Here is an 18,413-nt window from a genome sequence, read left to right as displayed (position 1 = left end):
TAACGCTTTGTTTGAAGACGGAATTAAGTGCATCGTCGCTGGACCTCCAAGTCCGTTAAGACCGGGAGTGCATCCGTCGAGCATGTCTTATATGCTCTAGCAAGAGCCAGGAGAGGTTGCCTTTGTCCATAACTCGCCTAAAATATCGCAACTCACATCGGTGTGTCCAACAGCCAGCTGCATAGCTCACGAAGCTTAAAAAAATGGTTAGGTTTAATCATACTTAATTAACTGTTTATATTTCAAAGCGTCAATACGTCGATTGTTTATAATGCCTGTCCGCGAGTGAGTTTCATCCAAAAACTTCTTAGAAATAGGGAAATATCACATACTACAAACACCAACAAAAATATATCAAATGGATTTAGAATGATACATTGTATTTTCAAAATCAATATAAATATTGTGGAGAAATGTTTTTAAATATAAATTTAAAAAAGTTTTTTTTTAAAGTACGTCACAAGAAAAACGCGACATGTTTGGCCTTGATAGTTGTAACGTCAAGATTTGTGACAATGTTCTAAATAGACCTGAATGGTCCGGAACAAATAAACATGAATTGTGACGTATTAAGGGCATGGCCAATGAAATGACCGTTTTTGCGGGAATTTAAAATTACAAATTTCAAAATATTTTTTATGCTACTAAGTGACAAATTTTATTTTACTGGACAGTATTTTATAGACCTGTACTGCTTTAAAATGTAAAAAAAGTTATGTTTCCCTATTTTATAAAAAATTGTAAATTAAATGTTTTATTTTTTAAATAAGGTGATCGTTAATAGCAAATAAAATAATATGCATGGTAGTTTATTTGTTTTTCTTTTGTTTAGTATTTTGCAGTGGATGTTTTTGTAAAGATGGATATTTTAAATCTAATGTGCTTGGGTTAGAGATGTCCCTTTGAGTCCCATCACTGCGGCGAACAATGCGAAGAAAAATCCTGCCAATCCTGTGGAGCCGGCTAGCAAAACTAGCCCACCCATCATAAGGGGAACAAGTGTAAAGAATTTCAGTTTGTATGCGATGAGTAGTGGCAACATGAATCGTCTGTATTTTTTTCTGATGAGTGGCCTCCTTCTTCTCCTCTCGACTGTAATCTCCTTGGAAGATTTTGTGATAGATGTTGTAGTGTTTCTGTTTGGTGTGAGTGCTCTGTCAGAGAATGCCTTTTGAAGAGATAGTAGTTCTGAAATTAGAAGATAGAGATACAAAGATAAGAAAAGATGAGTACATAAAGGTGATGACGTTTGACTTATATGGTGAAACAAGTTTAACAGTGCATACACGAATAAATTTTAAAAATGTACAAAGATTGATTGAAATTACTTAAATTAATAAATAAATATCTGCCCTTAACGTAAGCTATGGTTTTTTTTCCTCGGATGTATTAAACAAATAAAAGCCTAAAAAAATAGAATATTTAATTAATTAAGCTTTGTTAAGGTAATGAGAAATAATTGTTCAAACAGACAACTTTTTTACAAATAAATTGACTGTTTTATAACATGTTGTAATATTTCCCTTTTAATGGTTTCGACTATAAAAGATCTTGGCATTACTTTAGATAGTAAACTCTCCTAGCGTAAACACATTGATAATATTGTAAAGAAATATCTCAAGCTTCTCGGTTTTATCAATAGAATGACGAAGAACTTAAAAAATATTAATACCATCAAAACTCTTTATTGCTCACTAGTTCGACCCCATCTTGAATACGCTTCTTCTATTTGGTCTCCATTCTACAGAATTCATATTGACCATATCTTGTCTGTCTAACACCGTTTTCTAAGAAAAGTAGCAAGATTGCTCGGATTACAAAGGAGTAATTATTTCTTTTTGAAATTGAGCAATCTCTTGCAACCTGTCTTCATTGATCAAACGTAGAACTGAGAGAGACCTTATTTATATTTGCAAAATACTTAATGCTATAAGTGATGTCCCATCTCTGTTGATTTTTATGTTCCAAATCATGTCACCAGAAGTCAAAATCTGCTATTTATTAAATCTTCTAAAAGCCACTTTTGTTTTTTATGCCCCAATGTCCAGAATGTGTAGATTAGTCAATTCGTCACACGATTTAGAATTCTTTGGGATACATCTTTTGGCCTTTCGTAGATCTCTTCGCGACTAAAACAGTGCGAGATGAAGTTGGATTGGCATGCTTTAGCTCGAAGTCGTATGTCTTTCATTTTTATGAATATATTGAATTCCATTACTGTATTGCCCTTGTTTGTCTTTGCTACATAGTTTTATGTTTTTTTTGTTCGGTTTCAAGTATTTATATTTCTTCATGTAACTGTTGTAAAATCGGCTTAGGCCGTTTATATAATAAATAAAAAAAAAAAAATTTAATAAAATTCTAGAGTGCTTTTTCTAAAATTATTACACGACTTTATTTCAAAACGTTTACAACTCGAGGCAAGTTATAAATGGTTAGTTTGTAATCCCTAAATATAAATAGAATTAATAACATTTTTTTCCTATTTTAAGTTCTGCAAATGAGAAAGTTATTTAGGGGTTTGACAATTAAATGTAGTTTCTTCAAATTTAATATCAATAAATGTATTAAATTTCATACCACAAAGTGAAAAATATTTTTTTTGTTAGTAAAATATAAGCTTCATGCAATTAGTGTTGTTAAAAATTTGTCATTTGTGCACAAAAACTTGTATTTCCGAAACCGGTTAGTACTATTTCGTTGTTTGACAACTACAGTTTAAACTAGAATAAAGGGAAATTCGTTTACACACGTACAGATTATCTGTAATGTTTATAAAAATTAGGTTCCGTATGTTTGTTGCCGCAAATTTCAGAAAGTAATCAATGAATTGAGTGAATTTTTTTAGAGATCATTGCATATTAGCCGAAGAGTGATTTTTTTTTCGGAAGTTCCAACGGAAACAGAGCATTCTTTGCATTTTAAATTTACTCATAATTTCTTAAAGTTAACAAGTACTGAATGACAGTTCTACACAGTGCTGTCATTCAATCAAGTTTAGCCAAAGTAATAAAACTTTTTTTTCCCAACAATTTAATCAAGGTGACTGGAACTGAACCCGTCATAGCAAATTTGCACATAGATGAACTTATTTGCTAATTGTTGGATGTTACTTTCCCCTACTAAAGTTTTACAGTTCATAAGATATGTTAATTTTTATACTTAACTGAGATTATTCCAAAATTTGACCTTTAAGCATTCAGAACTCAATTTTTAAAATTATTTTAGTAGTTTTATTTATTATTTGTTGATAGTCATAAACATTTGTGATTAAAATACGTCGGAACTTCCCTCAAACTAGGGCTAAAAATAAGATATAACGCCTTAAAAAAAAAAACTTTAAAATGAACTTTTAAATCATACATATAAATAAGCTCATTGCAGCTCAAAAAATAGTAGGTAGTAGAATAAATAAAAAGGCAAAAAAACAAAGAGCTTTTAAATGAATTTTTATTACGTAATTAAAAATTAAAAGTTCGCGTTTCAAATACAAATTTTAAACTTAATTGTATTTACGGCCCTACATTTTTCGCAAAAATTCTTCATAAATTCTTGTGCACTATTAAAATGTTAATTCTCATATTGAATCTCAATTACGGAATATAGCGCGAATTAATTGATTTTAAATTAGAAATATAATTAAATAAGCTTGCGAGCACGCAATGTGAGAAACACTCTAAGTGTTTTGTGCCGCTTCGCTGGTTGTATCAATAAACTGTCTTCTACAAATATGGCGAATGAAATTTAGATTTTTTATTTTATTTACATTAATAAACATTTTTACACTTTTAACATTTTAGTTATTTAAAAAAATAATTATTACAGTTACTGAAATCCCATCTAGCCACTTTCTGTGGCTTATTGGTGAATGATGATAGAAGATCTAATAGCGGTCAGAGAAATTGCATCACTTTATATTTGGAGTCATTTTAGAAATAGCATCAAGTAAAAATCACACATCAGGGTACGTGTTCTGATGGGATGTTTAAATTTATCTTTAATTTTATCTACAAAGTAAAATGAAGTTTTCTGCATGAAAAATAGAATATGCGTACAATTACAATTAGGAGCTTCACAGTCGTCAAAAACAGCGAAATCATATATATATATATATTACAATGCCCGAGTTTTCAGAGGCAGTTTTCTTTCGTATGCACATATTGTTAAGAAAATATTGCAAAAACCTCAAAATGATACGATATTAAAACTGTTTTCATCCCATCGATAAAAAACAGAGATTTCCTAAAATCAGCTAAAGAAACTGGTGGTATTAACAAATTTAATTCTAATAGCTGCCCACAGGAGTATATCGGGCAGACAGAGAAAATACAATGAGAGCAAAAGAGGAAATGAGTGCATGCAGCTTCGAATACTTTAAAAAATCCGATTTTTCCGGATACGAACAGAGTGTAATTTTGGTTTCAAGATTCGTCATCTTAGACACACCAAAGAGTCACCAAATTAGATTCACCGAAGAAGGAATAGAGATTAAAAAGCGTCTCAACAGCATTAACAGAGATGATGGAATGCGATTTCAATAATCATGGTGCCAGTAATAAAATAATTACTGAAAAGCGTAAACTTAGATACGGTTAAGATTTCAAATAAATTATCTGCACGTTACGATGACTGTGACACGGTACACATTTCAAGAAGATAAGTTTACATAAATACTCAAGTGCATCCACTAACAGTGATGAGAAAATAAATCCGACCAAAAAGGCTGTAGGTACCCAATAACGCCGAAAAAAATGATTTGTATTTGATAAAATACATTAGATAAAATACATCGGAGCTATGATAAGTTATCTATATAGGTTTAAATTAAGGAATAATGACTATTGTCCATGCGATGATATTCACAGAGTATCGAACATCTGTTATTTCAGTGCCCATTTTTCAATTTGCAACGCCATAATCTTGAAGCAGAATGCAGGAAAGATGGAATATCCTTAACAAATATCCACACTGTAGTTTAAGAAGAAGAAGAAATAAGAAGAAGACATTAAATATAATACAGGGCAGCAAGAAGTGAATCAAACTGGATGAGGTAACAAGATGGACACTGAAAAGATGAGGATAAAGTTGATGGTAAAAATGGGTGATAGGAAGAAATGGAGACGTGTTGAAAGATGCCTTTATGTGGAGAGAATAAGGTTGAAGAAGAAGACATAAAAAAATATATTAAGTTCAATACAGGGCAGCAAAAAGTGAATCAAACTGGATGATGTGACAAAATTAACACTAGACACTTGAATATTAAACTGACCGAACGATGTTATCACGCCCTGTGGTCCTTTCATAAGTCGTGTTTCTGTCGTCTTATGGCGGAGATGAAGTTGATACACTTCAAAGCGTTGCACCGGATTTATCATTTGATTTCGTTATTAACAGTAAGCTTCTTATGTGTAATATAATGATCTTGCACAGTGTAATAAATAAAAATGTTTGGTTGCTTTCTTGGGCAGCCACTTTAGATTTCTGGTGAAATAATTATTTGACGTGTGTCTGTGCCATTGATCTATGAACGTTCTACATACAAATTTAGTTGTGGTTAAAAACACTTCAACATTTTATTAGTTTTTGACCAGGTGGCTTAATCAATATTTATCTCTCAGGAGAGTTATTAAAAAATCGTAAACTTATCAGAAACGATAAAGGAGAACCATTTTGAGAATGAGACGTGGAAGTTTCATTAGTAACAAAGCTTATAATCTGAAAATTAAAGTTTTTTTTCTATTCCAGTTGCGACAGGAATAATAATAAAATCAACGAGCCTATTGAGTTACGAATTGAACTCGTGATCTTCGGACAATGAACTAGCGTGCAAACCATGTAGCTTGCTTGACATTTCATTAACGTTGCGCTTTTGTTTTGCAAAAGTAATTATTCAAAAATAGTAATAAACGAGAGAGAATAATAATTATTCGCGTTTATAAAAAAACACACCTTTAACATAGGCACACGCAATGTTAGGATTAAAAATAAAGTATGGAGATGGCACTGCTTTACTCTGCATTTGTTTTTGTTATTTTATTTTCGACGATTATTTGTTATTTCAAATCCAAGAATAAAAATACGATAAAAATTACTCTCTCGCAAATATGCCGAACTAAAATCGACAAAACAGACTTTCTCGTTGTTCCGTTTTCCGCACTTCAAAACTGAACCGATTTCGTTGTTTTTTTTTAATAAAGAGAAAGTTCTACGATCATGATGATAAAAATATAAACATTATTTTCCCACTAGCCAGACCGCTCAAAAGGGTTTCTATGCCTGAATTCCAAGTTACCTTTTCAAAGGGATTCTCTTTTTCTGTTTGATATTTTCTCTCAAGCACATTACTCGAGATACTTGAACAAATTTATTACGAGTTTTACTCCAACAAAAAAATATATTGATGATTTATTCATTTATAATAACTTCAAGAAATTGACACTATTTAATTCCATTGATTCTACGCTTGAAAAAAATGACCAATTTAAAATAAGACAAAAGAAAATTCGTTGTAACCACATAATTACAAATTATTTTCGGGTTAAAAGAAGAACTTCAGTGCGGTCAGATAATCACAGTAATAATCAAATCTGTAGGACACATCTTAGGTGTAGCGTCTAATTCAAACAGTAAAAAAAACAAATTATATTTTATTATAATTTTAATCAAATCATTTCAGTTTTCTTTTCCAGCTTTCTCCTTTTGAACTTAATTGGAACAAAAATCATTTCCCTTTAGTTTCTAAGTTGGTCATTTATTGAAGACATAATATTTTATTAAATTACCTACATTTATTTATGTTTACTGCTCGGTACAAGAAAAGGCATTGGTCAGAGATATTACGGTTACTTTGAGAGGCAAAATTGAGACAAGTTGTGGGTTGTAGCCCCGTGATAATGTCGTGGACTCCGAATCATCAGGTCCAAAGTTTGAACCCCACTCTACTGCGGCTTGATCCAAGTTTACAACTATTTATTTAAAAGAACTGTAGTTTTTGACGTTTTTAAAAAAGTAATGGTTAAACTAACTTAATAAAAAAAGATTTAGGTAAAACATTCTCAAATGTGACGGATTAAAAAAATTTTTTAAACTTTTTGTAAATAATGTTAATTGTACATTGGCGGGCTTATTGCCAAATGGCAATTTCATCCAATCAACCAATAAAAATAATTGTTGAATTTTTAAAATTCAAGTTATAAAACATACTAACAATATATTTATTTTTTTTTCCTTCTCTTTGTTGTATTTTCATTGATAACCTTACATATAATTATTATACAATATGAAAACCTCACTGGTCTATTAGAGTTAAGTCTGATTGTGTAAAATATAAAACTATGTAACTGTACTGTATGTTTCCCGAATAAAACAAAATAAAATACTCAATAGAAAATAAAAATAAAAAAACAAAGAAAAAAATAAACGAAAAATTAATGGATTTTTTTAATATTTTACCTTAAATCAATTCAATTGTTCAAAAGAAAAAAGGAAAAAAGAGAAAATAAGAAAGGGAAAGAGATTAAGGAAGAGAAAGATGATGTTTTTTCGGAAGTGATTTAAACAGAGATACTGTAGTAACATCTTTGATGGTGTATGAGAGATGATTCCACAGTCGAGCCGCATGGACACTCAAAACATCACTGAATTAACTAACTGATACAAAAAGAAGTATTGTAATTGGAAAATTGTTTTCAGGCGTTGCCTAGTAGGTAAATTGGTTCAGCCAGATGAATTTCACCCACATGATAAAGATTTTAGCTTTTTTGTTTCAAAAAATGCAACAGATGAAAGAGTTGAGGAAATTTGGATGTTAAAACAAAGGTAGAATGGTGAATGTTACACAGCGTGTAAAGTGGCTACTGATACCAGCCAATGACAGGTCATCAGCCCTGTAAATGGCTGGACTTCCATATTTTGTTCTAGAAAATGTTTTCCCCCTCTGTTTAGACAAATTAAAATCTGAATAACTCATACTTAAAGCATTGTTTTATACTTACATAAATTATTTATATTTTTTAATCAAACTCTTCTTTATATCTAAATAGAAAGCAAAAGAAAAAATAATGTTTGTATCCTGTTACAGTAATCTTAATAATAACTAGTGATGATAATAAATGGAAAAGAATTTGGCTTGTAAATATAATATCCACAAATGTATCAAAACGTTAGCCAAATAATGTCGTACTTGCACTTTATACAAATAACAATATCGATACATTATTGCTTGATAAAAAATATGAAATAAATTCATTTAATAATTTAGGTGTTTACCAAATAGAATGCAATTCGTGTCCTTCAGTAAACGTTGGAAGAACATCAAGAAATTTTGATATTTATTTATGTTAAAAAAACACACGAAGTGTCCTCACAATAACAATTTCTCCGAATTCCCAAATCACCTGAACAATTTTGATCATGACTAATACGGGAGTTAAAATTTTACAAACAAATATGAAAAGGTTCAAATGAAATAATGTGGAAATATTTCACGATACGAAAGCTTTAAAAAGTAACGTTCATTTGATCAATAATCACACAACCTTTCAATTAAGTCCATTTTAGGATTAACATTGTAATGGTTACCATATACTTATGAAATTCACGCCCCTCCTTTCATCCCTTATTTCTTTTTTCAATTATTTCTCCTACAACATCAAACATTTTTATAACCTTACCAGTGCATGTAAGGGTTGCCTACTAAAATGCATGGCATGTTATTTTATATTTTTGTGCAAAAAACTATGTAGTAAAGTGTATAGTGGGTTTTACGTGCTGGTTCAATTGGTATCCTGACTAAGAGACAGGAACGTTTCGAAACCGGTAGATATCGAAAAGTCGGTAAGTGGTTATATCCTACAGGGAAGAAGATATTGTGTGGTACACTGATGGCTACAAGAAAGATGGATAAACAGGTGCTGGGATACACGGAGTTTGACCCGCGAAAATGTTCTCTATTAGCCTAGGGCTCTATCCCACTGTCTTCCAAATAGAACTCTATGCTATCTATGCCTGCGTACGTAAAAACCTGGGCAGACCATACAAAAACAAAATAATAGATATTTTTGAATTTATATACCGTCAGGCTGCTCTTAAAGCACTGAACTCTGTCGAGATTTCAAAATTAATGTCTACGGGCGCTTAATTGTGTCGGTGAGTGTAACAGTGTGACATTAATTTGAGTACCTGGACACTCAAACATCGACGGTAATGAGGCAACTGAGTAATTGGCAAGGCTGGGAGTTGAGACAGCCCCAATAAGCCCTAAGCCCTTATGTGGGTTGCCCAAATGTGTTCCTCGTAATGTGCGTAGGTCGTGGGCCATGACGCAGAGCGTTTTGCTCTGGAAAGAAGTACCTGGTGAGCACCATGCGAAGGAACTGATAAAAGGGTACTTGCAAAGGTTTACCTTAGACGTTATTAAGTTCAGCCGAAATCAATTGAGGGTTATCACTTGAGCTCTTACAGGGCACCGCAGATTGAACAAACACTCTGCTAAAATGAACCTTACCCAAACTTCTAGATGTAGGTTCTGCAGTGCAGTTGAAGAAACACCTAAACACATTATATGTGAATGTGATTCTTAACATCATTAAAGGAGCCTCATCATCGGGGCACCAGTGATTAAACCTGAGGATGTTAAAGAGGTCGCCCCTTACCTAATAGCCCGATACTTTACGGGTCTGGGTTTGGAGGGGGAGAACTTTTCACGGAGACATATTTTTACATATTTTTTTTTTTTTTTTTTTGCACCACAACAGGCCGGAAGGCCTAATTACAGTGGTGAATTACTTCACAGAGCACCCAGGCTTGAGAAAAATCACATTTTAATTTTTGTGTTCTCACCGGGAATCGAACCCGGAACCTTCCGTGTGTGAGTCAAGCGTCTTGACCACTACACCACGGAGCCCGTCACAATAGATCTTCACAGGCCACAGTGATGTCAAAAGCTCGAATAGTACTGATGTTCACCTCTTAAAATAAGAATAAAAACGAATAAAAACGTCCTACTAAGACATTATCAATTTATTATTAATTTTAATATGGGTTGCGTAGTTATTGAACATTAGATTTGTCATTACATCTAAGTCACTTGGACTGATTTGTTTATGGAAAAAATGCACCTTATGAAATTGAAAATAAATTACATCCTATCCGTAGCCTAGAATTATTCTAATTTGAAACAAAATTTTGTTTGAAGATAATGATTTTCGAAATTGGCCAGCGTATTAGACCGAAAAACTAGCTAATTGAGCCAAGATAAATTATAATGTTCAGCAAATTAGATCAGAATACAGAGAAACAGATTATGTATGTGTTAGGAGAATTCTACAAAACGTTTTCGATAAAAGATAACCAATGATTAATAACTTATTTTTTTGTGCGGCAATTATCTAAATTAAATTCATCATGCTCTGATTAGCTCAGATATATTTTTTTGAATGCGTAAAACTTATTTGTGCAAATCAAAGCTAATCAATGCGAAAAAGAAAATAAATGAAAAGTTAACGTTTATTGCAACTAAGAGGAAAAACTTTAATGAGAAGGAAGTATGAAAGCAAATATGCCCATTGCAAAAGAAGTGAATTCGTTTTCTGTAAACTGTAAGTTTTTAAATCATTTTTCGCTGGTTCGTTATGTACAAAATATCCATGTTAATTAAAATTATCCAAACAGCTTAGGACAGTCTTGAAAAGGGAACACAAAAGCATATTCTTATGTGTGTTTTAATAATAATAATAATAATAAATTTTAATTAATTTTGTTTGTTATATTTATTAAAAATAAAAATTCGTTTACTTTCTTAAAACGGGGAAGCAATCTCTAGTTAGGCAGTTTTGTACGTAAAAAAAAAGAAAAAATATCGAAAATTTTGTGCATTTTAATTTATTGTTATTTTTTTACTAAAATAAATAAAACAACTTTGTTTTTAACCACTAATTTAACAAAGTTGTTTTATTTATTTTATTATAATGAATAACCACAAAGTTAGTGCTTCAAATATAAATGTTATTTTTTTAGTTTATTTCATCGCATCATCATCATCGTTCTCTTTCCGCACCTAATGGTGCACAGGACACTGCATTGGTACACCAATCGCAGCGTATCTTGATAGTTTTTGTTACATGAAGGTAAGATGATAAGTCGTACGCTTAAGGTACCAGTCCAGGGACTATGAAATATTCTAGTGTGAAAACACCCATTTAAATAAATATTTTACATCAACCATGTCGGGAATCGAACCCGAGACCTCTTGCATGGCAGGCTAACGCGCTTACCATTACAACACGAGGCCGACAGTTTAGTTTATTTACGTATTAGGTATATACGCCCAGACGGCTTTTACATGACAGGTAGATAGTAAAAATTCAAGCGTTTCATGGTATAGCAAGTCAATATGTATTATAAAAAATGTAACTAATAAAATGACATGGTTTTTTTTTTTTTTTTTAAAGTATTGAATTATATTACGCTTTACATAATTAAAGATAAAAACAGTTTGAGGCAAAAAAATAAAGTATATTGAAGGTATTGTTTAAGTGTAGGTAAGTTAAATACAAAAAGTCAAAGTGATTTTTACAGCATTTGAATGATGTAATTTATTTCGATTTTATCGCTGTAAGCATTTTAATCTAAGAGCTGACAGTAGAAATTGAAACATATCAATTTCTTAACGCTCGTTTTCGAGCCGGCTTGATCTGATGATTGAAGAATTTCTTCAGTTAGTTTACTTCAACTGTAATGTGCTCGTGTGTTGTAATGGCTAAGACATTTGACTCACGCACGGAAGGTTTCGGGTTCGATTTCCGATGAGAACACATAAATAAAATCCGTTTATTCTCAACCCTAGGTTTTTTGTGCTGTAATTTATCGCTGTAGTTGGCATCCTGGCTAAAAAATAAAACGAGGCACTAAAAGGAGTTGTGGCTTGACACTATAAAAATTATATTTGGTAACATTTTTTTTAAATAACCATTTGCGTTCGTATGATTAACCAAAATTTTTCAATTCTGAAACCATTTTCTTTTAGTTGTATATAACCACGTTAAAAAAATGGGAATCAAGTTATGGAAGGGTAAGATTCCAATCTCGGACTTCCTGCTCTGAAGTCCGCATCACTACCCGTGGGACCGCAATCCGTCTCCGGCTTTGGCTGGTGTAAATGGTCACCTTACACACGGTAACTTCTGCCTGTATTTGAAAATGTACATTTTCTTCAAACTGTTGACGTTTGTGAGGTAAAAGAGCTAGATTATCTATTGATGTCAGTGAGATTAATTTAACTGGTTTGAAACAGTGTGTAAAGTGCTGACTTAAACCATTCAATGGCAGGTCATAAGCCTTGTAATTGCCTAGATTTCCATATTCCTTTCTCACAATTTTTTTTTCTTTCTGTCGAAATAAAATTTTTATTCTTAGAAGCGAAATTAAGCCATGTTTATAAAAAATAGATATATTCATAATAAGAAATATTTTTTTAATGTTTATTTTGTAACTTTTCAAAAAGAGATATTTATTTTACTATAAACCTGCTCATATTAATAATACCATATAAAAAAAATTGTGATTTTTGGTAGTTAAATCAAAAAAGTTGTTTGTGTGAAACCACTATTACAAAATTATTTTAAAAAATCATGTTTATCGTCAAACGAATTTCGACCTGACCACAAAATACTTCCTACGCTTACCTCCATAAAACAGCTAATAGGTTTTAGGGTTAATGTTAATATACTAAACGGATTACAACAGAGATGAGGAGCATTTTGAAGAAAGAAATTCTAGGTAAATATGGTCCTTATAACGTGCCATAAGATGGTTAAGTGGCAAATTTACCCTCTGTATAACAAAAACTATTTAACCTGTGTTTGAAATTACATATTTTTATATACTGTACATATCTGTTTATTTTTTCATTATTTGTACGATTTTGGAAATTGATCTTTCGATGGTTTTCAAAGCAATTTTTCAAAGTTACATAATAATGAGCATAATTGATGTCAATATTTTTAAAAATACCATTGTGAAATCAAATTACATTACTAAATTTTATATAAGTTAACACAGTTGATGCTACCATTTGGGTGAATGTAATATGATCATGAAAAAGAAAGACAATAGCCGACATAAGTCCTTCAGCTTGTTTGATATAATTTACAAAACTCAGAGTTGATGGGTCAATGAAGTCTGTTAAGTTTAATTCAATTAAAATCGAGGTTTATAAAATTTATTTTAAGCAGTAACGTCTTTATATTTGTTGCAACAGAAGGGTTTTTTTTAAAGAGGTTAAAACATTTACAGGGCTTATAGCCTGTAAATAAATGGTTTGAGTGGCCACTTTTTTTGGTTTTTCCTTTCTGTTGCAACAAATTTAGACGTGAAAAACTCGCAGCCTGTCCACAAATAATTTTACATACTCATACTCCTAAATATTTAAAAAAACAAATGTTTTTTGAGTATAAGGGAAGCCAATAGAAATACCCAGGGTCTTTGAAACTGGTTTCAGATACGTGGAGGAAGAGAGCAAAGGATGAAATCAGGCGACAGTGTTAATCTGAGTCAGATTTAATTGATAAGATTGAGAAAGGGTCTCTGAGATAATTTGATTATGTAGAACGAATGGATTACAAAAAAAATGTTAAAACAGGTATATATTGCGAGAATGAATAGTAACGTGGGACCTAAAAGACCGAGAAAGACGTGGCATGATCAAATAAACCAAAATCTTAAGTCTGGTCATGTCAAAAGCAGTCAGAAAAAAAGGGCATGTATGACAAGATGTATGAATGTGGAGCAAGCTAGAAATGTATGCTAGAATAGACGTGTTTGGTGGTCCGTCCTCTCTGCCTACCCCTACGAGGAAATAGCGTGATGGTCGTAGAGGTAGTAAAGGGAGTTTTTTTTCTGTTACCACGACTATGCAATGGGTATCGCAAATCCATCTAACTTCTTGACTGTAGATTCTGCCTCTTTTGGGTTTCCCTGCGATTGCCTTTAGTACTTTCATCTCTGACTTTTTTATTTAGTTTTTCGTATTTTTTATTTTCTCTCTATCTATCCTCGCCTCTGTTGTATACACCATGATTTGGTCTGACACAAGTTTTGCATATCCGAATTATGTATCCAATAATCATGTGTTCATTGTACTATACGACATTTCTTAGGCATCCAAATGTTCACTAACTGAGATGGATACGATTTCATTATCACTATGGCAGCATCATCTGCATAGCATCTGATGTTAATGACCTTATTTCTGTTAGTAGATTCAATACTTTTTTAATTCTTAAAAGCGTTTTTTTATATATGTTTTTATTCCGCTTGTGTAAAAAAGGTTTTAGGCGCATATATTGTTGTTGTATTTTTAGTTTTAAAGGTGTTAAACTTGCTTTGTTTCTTTGTTGTTCTCAATATGTGTTATTTTCTTAATGGTAATATTATTTATGTCCCGAATTGTGTTGTAACTCCTGGGAATGTAAATTAACGTATTATACTTGTAAAATACTTTGTGTTATATTATGTATAAAGAAAAAAAAAAAATGACAGGTCAATGCCCAGAATTCAATGTTTAATTCTTCGAAAACTCCCCAGCCCTGTTGTTTTAATACGTTATTCTTAATGACTTTTAAGGAAGTTAAATCCTGCCTTGATTTTAAACATTCGGACAAACACAAAACATTGGTGTATATGTATACTTGTTTTTTTATAAAATACTAGTAGCTTAAGCAATCAAAGTTCTTGTTATTTGATGAGTATACATGTGTGTTTATACAATGCATACTTAATTAAGTGGCGATTATGAATGAAAGTGAACTTAATTAGCGTGTTAAAATATGTTGTTTACGTTTAATAAACCTGTTATAGTGTGATGAAGCTTTTACGATGTCTCGATAACTTAATTTTATCGCATGCTACATTAAACTGAATGACATGTTTTATGTTCAAACTAAATGAATTAACGATACAGGTTAATATTTCAATACTGTGAATTTTTATGTTTATGTTTGAACCAATGTTTCAAAAGCTTTAGTTTAACAAGAACTGAAGTGAATAGGAAAATTTAGTAAATAACAAGCAGAATAAATATATGTTACATTAGTGTTATGCTTGATATATTTAATTATTTTAAATTCAGAAATTCCGAACAAGGAGCAGGACAGTAACTTACTATGATATGAGCCCATTGCAGGCAAAGCGACCTGACTGACAAAATAGAAAAAAAAATGTATTCCAAATTTGACTTTGTGAGATTTTGACAATTTTTATTTACTAAACTGTTTTTTTACGTACAAAAATATTTTGCGTTATGCTAACAGAAATATAATACAAGCAAAAAGTTAACAATAAGTCAGTTAGTTTACTTCACATGCAATGGACCTTAATCACGTTATTATATAAATAAATAAAAAAATGAATTACGGAATATTTAAGGATAAATTAAAGAAAAGCTTCTTGACATAATTAACATTACTGTATTTTGAAAAAAGAGATGTATGTTTAATATGTGCCTGTGTGTATAAATTTTGTGATCTTATTTAATATTTTTTGGTGTTATATTTTCTCAATTTTTAAAATTGATTAATTTTTTATTTATTTTATTATTTTGTTTTGCATTTTTTGTTTTATTTTTATGTTATTTTGTAAACTTGCCAAACTAAAGTGCCATTTTTTTTTTGGCAAGTTCTACCTGAAGTATAAAGTTTATATTTGAAGCACTAACTTTGTGGTTATTCGTTATAATAAAATAAATAAAACAACTTTCTTTTTAACCACTAATTTTCATTTTTTACCGACCGGTTTCAAAGCAAACAAGCTTCTTTGTCAAGGTTTACGTAACTAATGAATCGATTCCTTTTTATTTTATTTCTATAATGCTCACTAAATACTACACGTGGACCCAATAAATCAAGTGTTTTTTTTCCTTTTTCCTTACACGGGTGGTAATCTGATATCATTATTTTGATATGATTTATTGGGTTCACGTGTAGTATTTAGTGAACATAATAGAAATAAAATAAAAAGGAATCGATTTATTAGTTACGTAAACCTTGACAGCTTGTTTGCTTTGAAACCGGTCGGTGAAAAATAAAAATTAGTGCTTAAAAACAAAGTTGTTTTATTTATTTTATCAACCTTAAGTGTTTAATTTTATTACTGACTGTATTGTTTATTTATGCTAATAAAGGTTTTTTATTTAAAAAAATATATATATACGTTAATGATGAGAGTTTGGTTGAACTCATGAATTATTGTAGATGTTTTTGTATGAGTTTAATAAACATATGAAGACAAATGGTTTTACTAAAAAAACGAATGAAATATTGTAAATTAATGTTACTTATGTACTAGAACGTTGGTTAGTGTTTGTTTGTTTGTTAAATAAGTGTTAAAATATTTTTGAGTTTTATGTGCATACCTGATTTTTTTTTCGAAGAACGAGTTGTAGGCATCTCATCAAGATCCAAGGATTTGGCATTGGTTCTTCTTTTAATATCGTTATGTAAGCTTCTTGCGACTGGTAGGAATTCTGATTTTCGTCCAAGATTCAATATCCCATCTTCAAGGGGGAATTTTCTAGGGCTGAAGTCATTATCCTTATAAACCGTGTCATTTATATGACTCAAATTATTACGTTTAGTTAAGTAATCAAATTTTGTCTTCAAAATACTTGCAGAATCAATAGGCAAAGTATTTCGAATGGAGTGGTTATCGGTTTCTTGGTTTGATTTCAATATAGGGTAATTTTGAGATTTAGCGATCCAAGGCGATTCAGCGTCAATCGGCGATCCTCTTGATTTCGTATTAATTTGTGAATGGGCACTAAAATTGGGTGTTATTACACTGTCGATACTTCTCGCGTTTATCCTTTCGTTATTTCTGCTCAAGTTCCACAGTCGCGCGAGGGTATTGGCATTGTTTGATCCTTGCGCGGTGCAAGGACTCAAAAAGCTCAACGAAACGAAGGCGACCAAAAATTCAAAGTTCAAACACTTTATCCGCTTCATTTTCGCAGAAGATAAAACAAACGCGTCGAGTTGTTAGTCTAATACCTGTCGCACTGCGGAGAAAAGAATGCCATTTATCAATCACTCGCGTGTACTTTCTCGTTTACACGTGATAAATCAAAACATAGTACGGTGCTCCCTCCTATGCAATCGAATTAGAACTGAAAAAGTAACTAGATCGATATCTTTTTATATAGAAACGGTAGCCGAATCACTATCAATTACTGCGACATGAATTTTGGCATATGGGGGTACACACCGGAACGAATATGAATAAAAACAAGCATCCTTCGGTTTTCGAACGGAGCCGAAGACTGTTTGATACACTCGAGTAATAGCGTTCCGTGGTGGTGTATTATACTTATTCTATAATACACATCGAGGCCGATATTTTATTGCTGTTCTCGATGGAATAACATGTAATTTAAGTTAGCGGAACTGCAGAGCCCGGTGATCTAAGGCTCTCTATGGACTGGAGTTATCTGAAGTGGTTTGAACAATTGCAGAGGTGTTTATTCGGATTTTACGCTCCAGTGGCCGTCACTGGGCACGGGGAATATTAAAATTTGATCAAGATACCGTTTGGTGTCTACCACTGCTACCGCGGTTAAACAAAGGACGACTAATAGCAATTATTATACAGATTGCACGCGTACAGGATGAATCCCCTGATAAAATTATCTTTCTGTTGCATTGCGACTCCAAACACTGTCCCGAAAAATTAGGCAGTGACTGACAATTTATTTGATCTCAATTTTTATTACTTCATTAGTATCAAACGAATTCATTTTAACGCTTAGAAATTTTAAAGTTTGGAAATCAAAAACTTTTACGGTTTACATAATTGTTTACCTTTTACTTTATTCTTACACATTTCCTCAATTCTTCCGTCTGTTGACTTTTGTGAAGTAAAAGAGCTGAAACATTTATCACGTAGGCATTAGGTGAGATTTATTTATTTTATATATTTATTTAAGTACTTTGGCGGACTCGGAAAAAACAAACAAACAAAAACAGTCAAAAGTAGAGTTGAATGAAAATTTGTACTAAAAATAGAAAATATGTATCTAAAAGACACATACATAAAAGAAACCTAATTAATATAAAATAAAAGCGAAGATTTACCCAGCTGAATCAATTTACCTACTAGGCAACGCCTGAAAACGATTTTTCAATTTTTATACTTCTTTTTGTACCATTTAGTTTGATCAACAATGTTTTGAGTATGTCAAAATGTTTGCAGATATGCCAAATTTTTTCCTTAGGGAGTTATCAACGTTGTCTAGTAGGTAAATTGGTTCATCTGTATAAATTTAATCCACATGCTAAACGTTTTAGCTCTTTTACTTCAGAAATATAGATGCTTAAAAAAAGGCAGAATGGAAAAGTTTACAGTATGTAAAGTGGTCATTTAAA

General features: G+C 31.6%; 1 protein-coding gene across 3 annotated transcripts in view; it reads right to left on the bottom strand.

Moving 5' to 3' along the window:
• The window catches only part of LOC148282977 (uncharacterized), a 61,719-nt gene extending 44,238 nt beyond the window's left edge, over positions 1 to 17,481 (bottom strand). Inside the window, exons 1-2 of one of the 3 annotated variants that reach the window (XM_088224235.1) lie at positions 16,409 to 17,481; positions 805 to 1,188 (exon numbers count right to left, since the gene is read on the bottom strand). In XM_088224235.1, the coding sequence (XP_088080361.1) occupies positions 875 to 1,188; positions 16,409 to 16,997 (903 nt within the window). In that variant the 5' untranslated portion in view covers positions 16,998 to 17,481 and the 3' untranslated portion in view covers positions 805 to 874. Of the gene's footprint in view, positions 1 to 804; positions 1,189 to 16,408 lie in introns of those variants that run through there. The other 2 variants (XM_088224236.1, XM_088224234.1) reach the window with 2 other exon arrangements.
• Positions 17,482 to 18,413: the final 932 nt, after the last annotated feature.

The sequence above is a fragment of the Micrasema longulum genome, unplaced genomic scaffold (genome assembly GCF_059751315.1).
Source record: "Micrasema longulum isolate JH-2025_06_02 unplaced genomic scaffold, ASM5975131v1 h1tg000274l, whole genome shotgun sequence".
In the NCBI taxonomy this organism is placed as follows: Eukaryota; Metazoa; Arthropoda; class Insecta; order Trichoptera; family Brachycentridae; genus Micrasema; species Micrasema longulum.
Note: the sequence above shows the minus strand (reverse complement) of the source record. Positions and strands in the feature narration are given on the sequence as shown.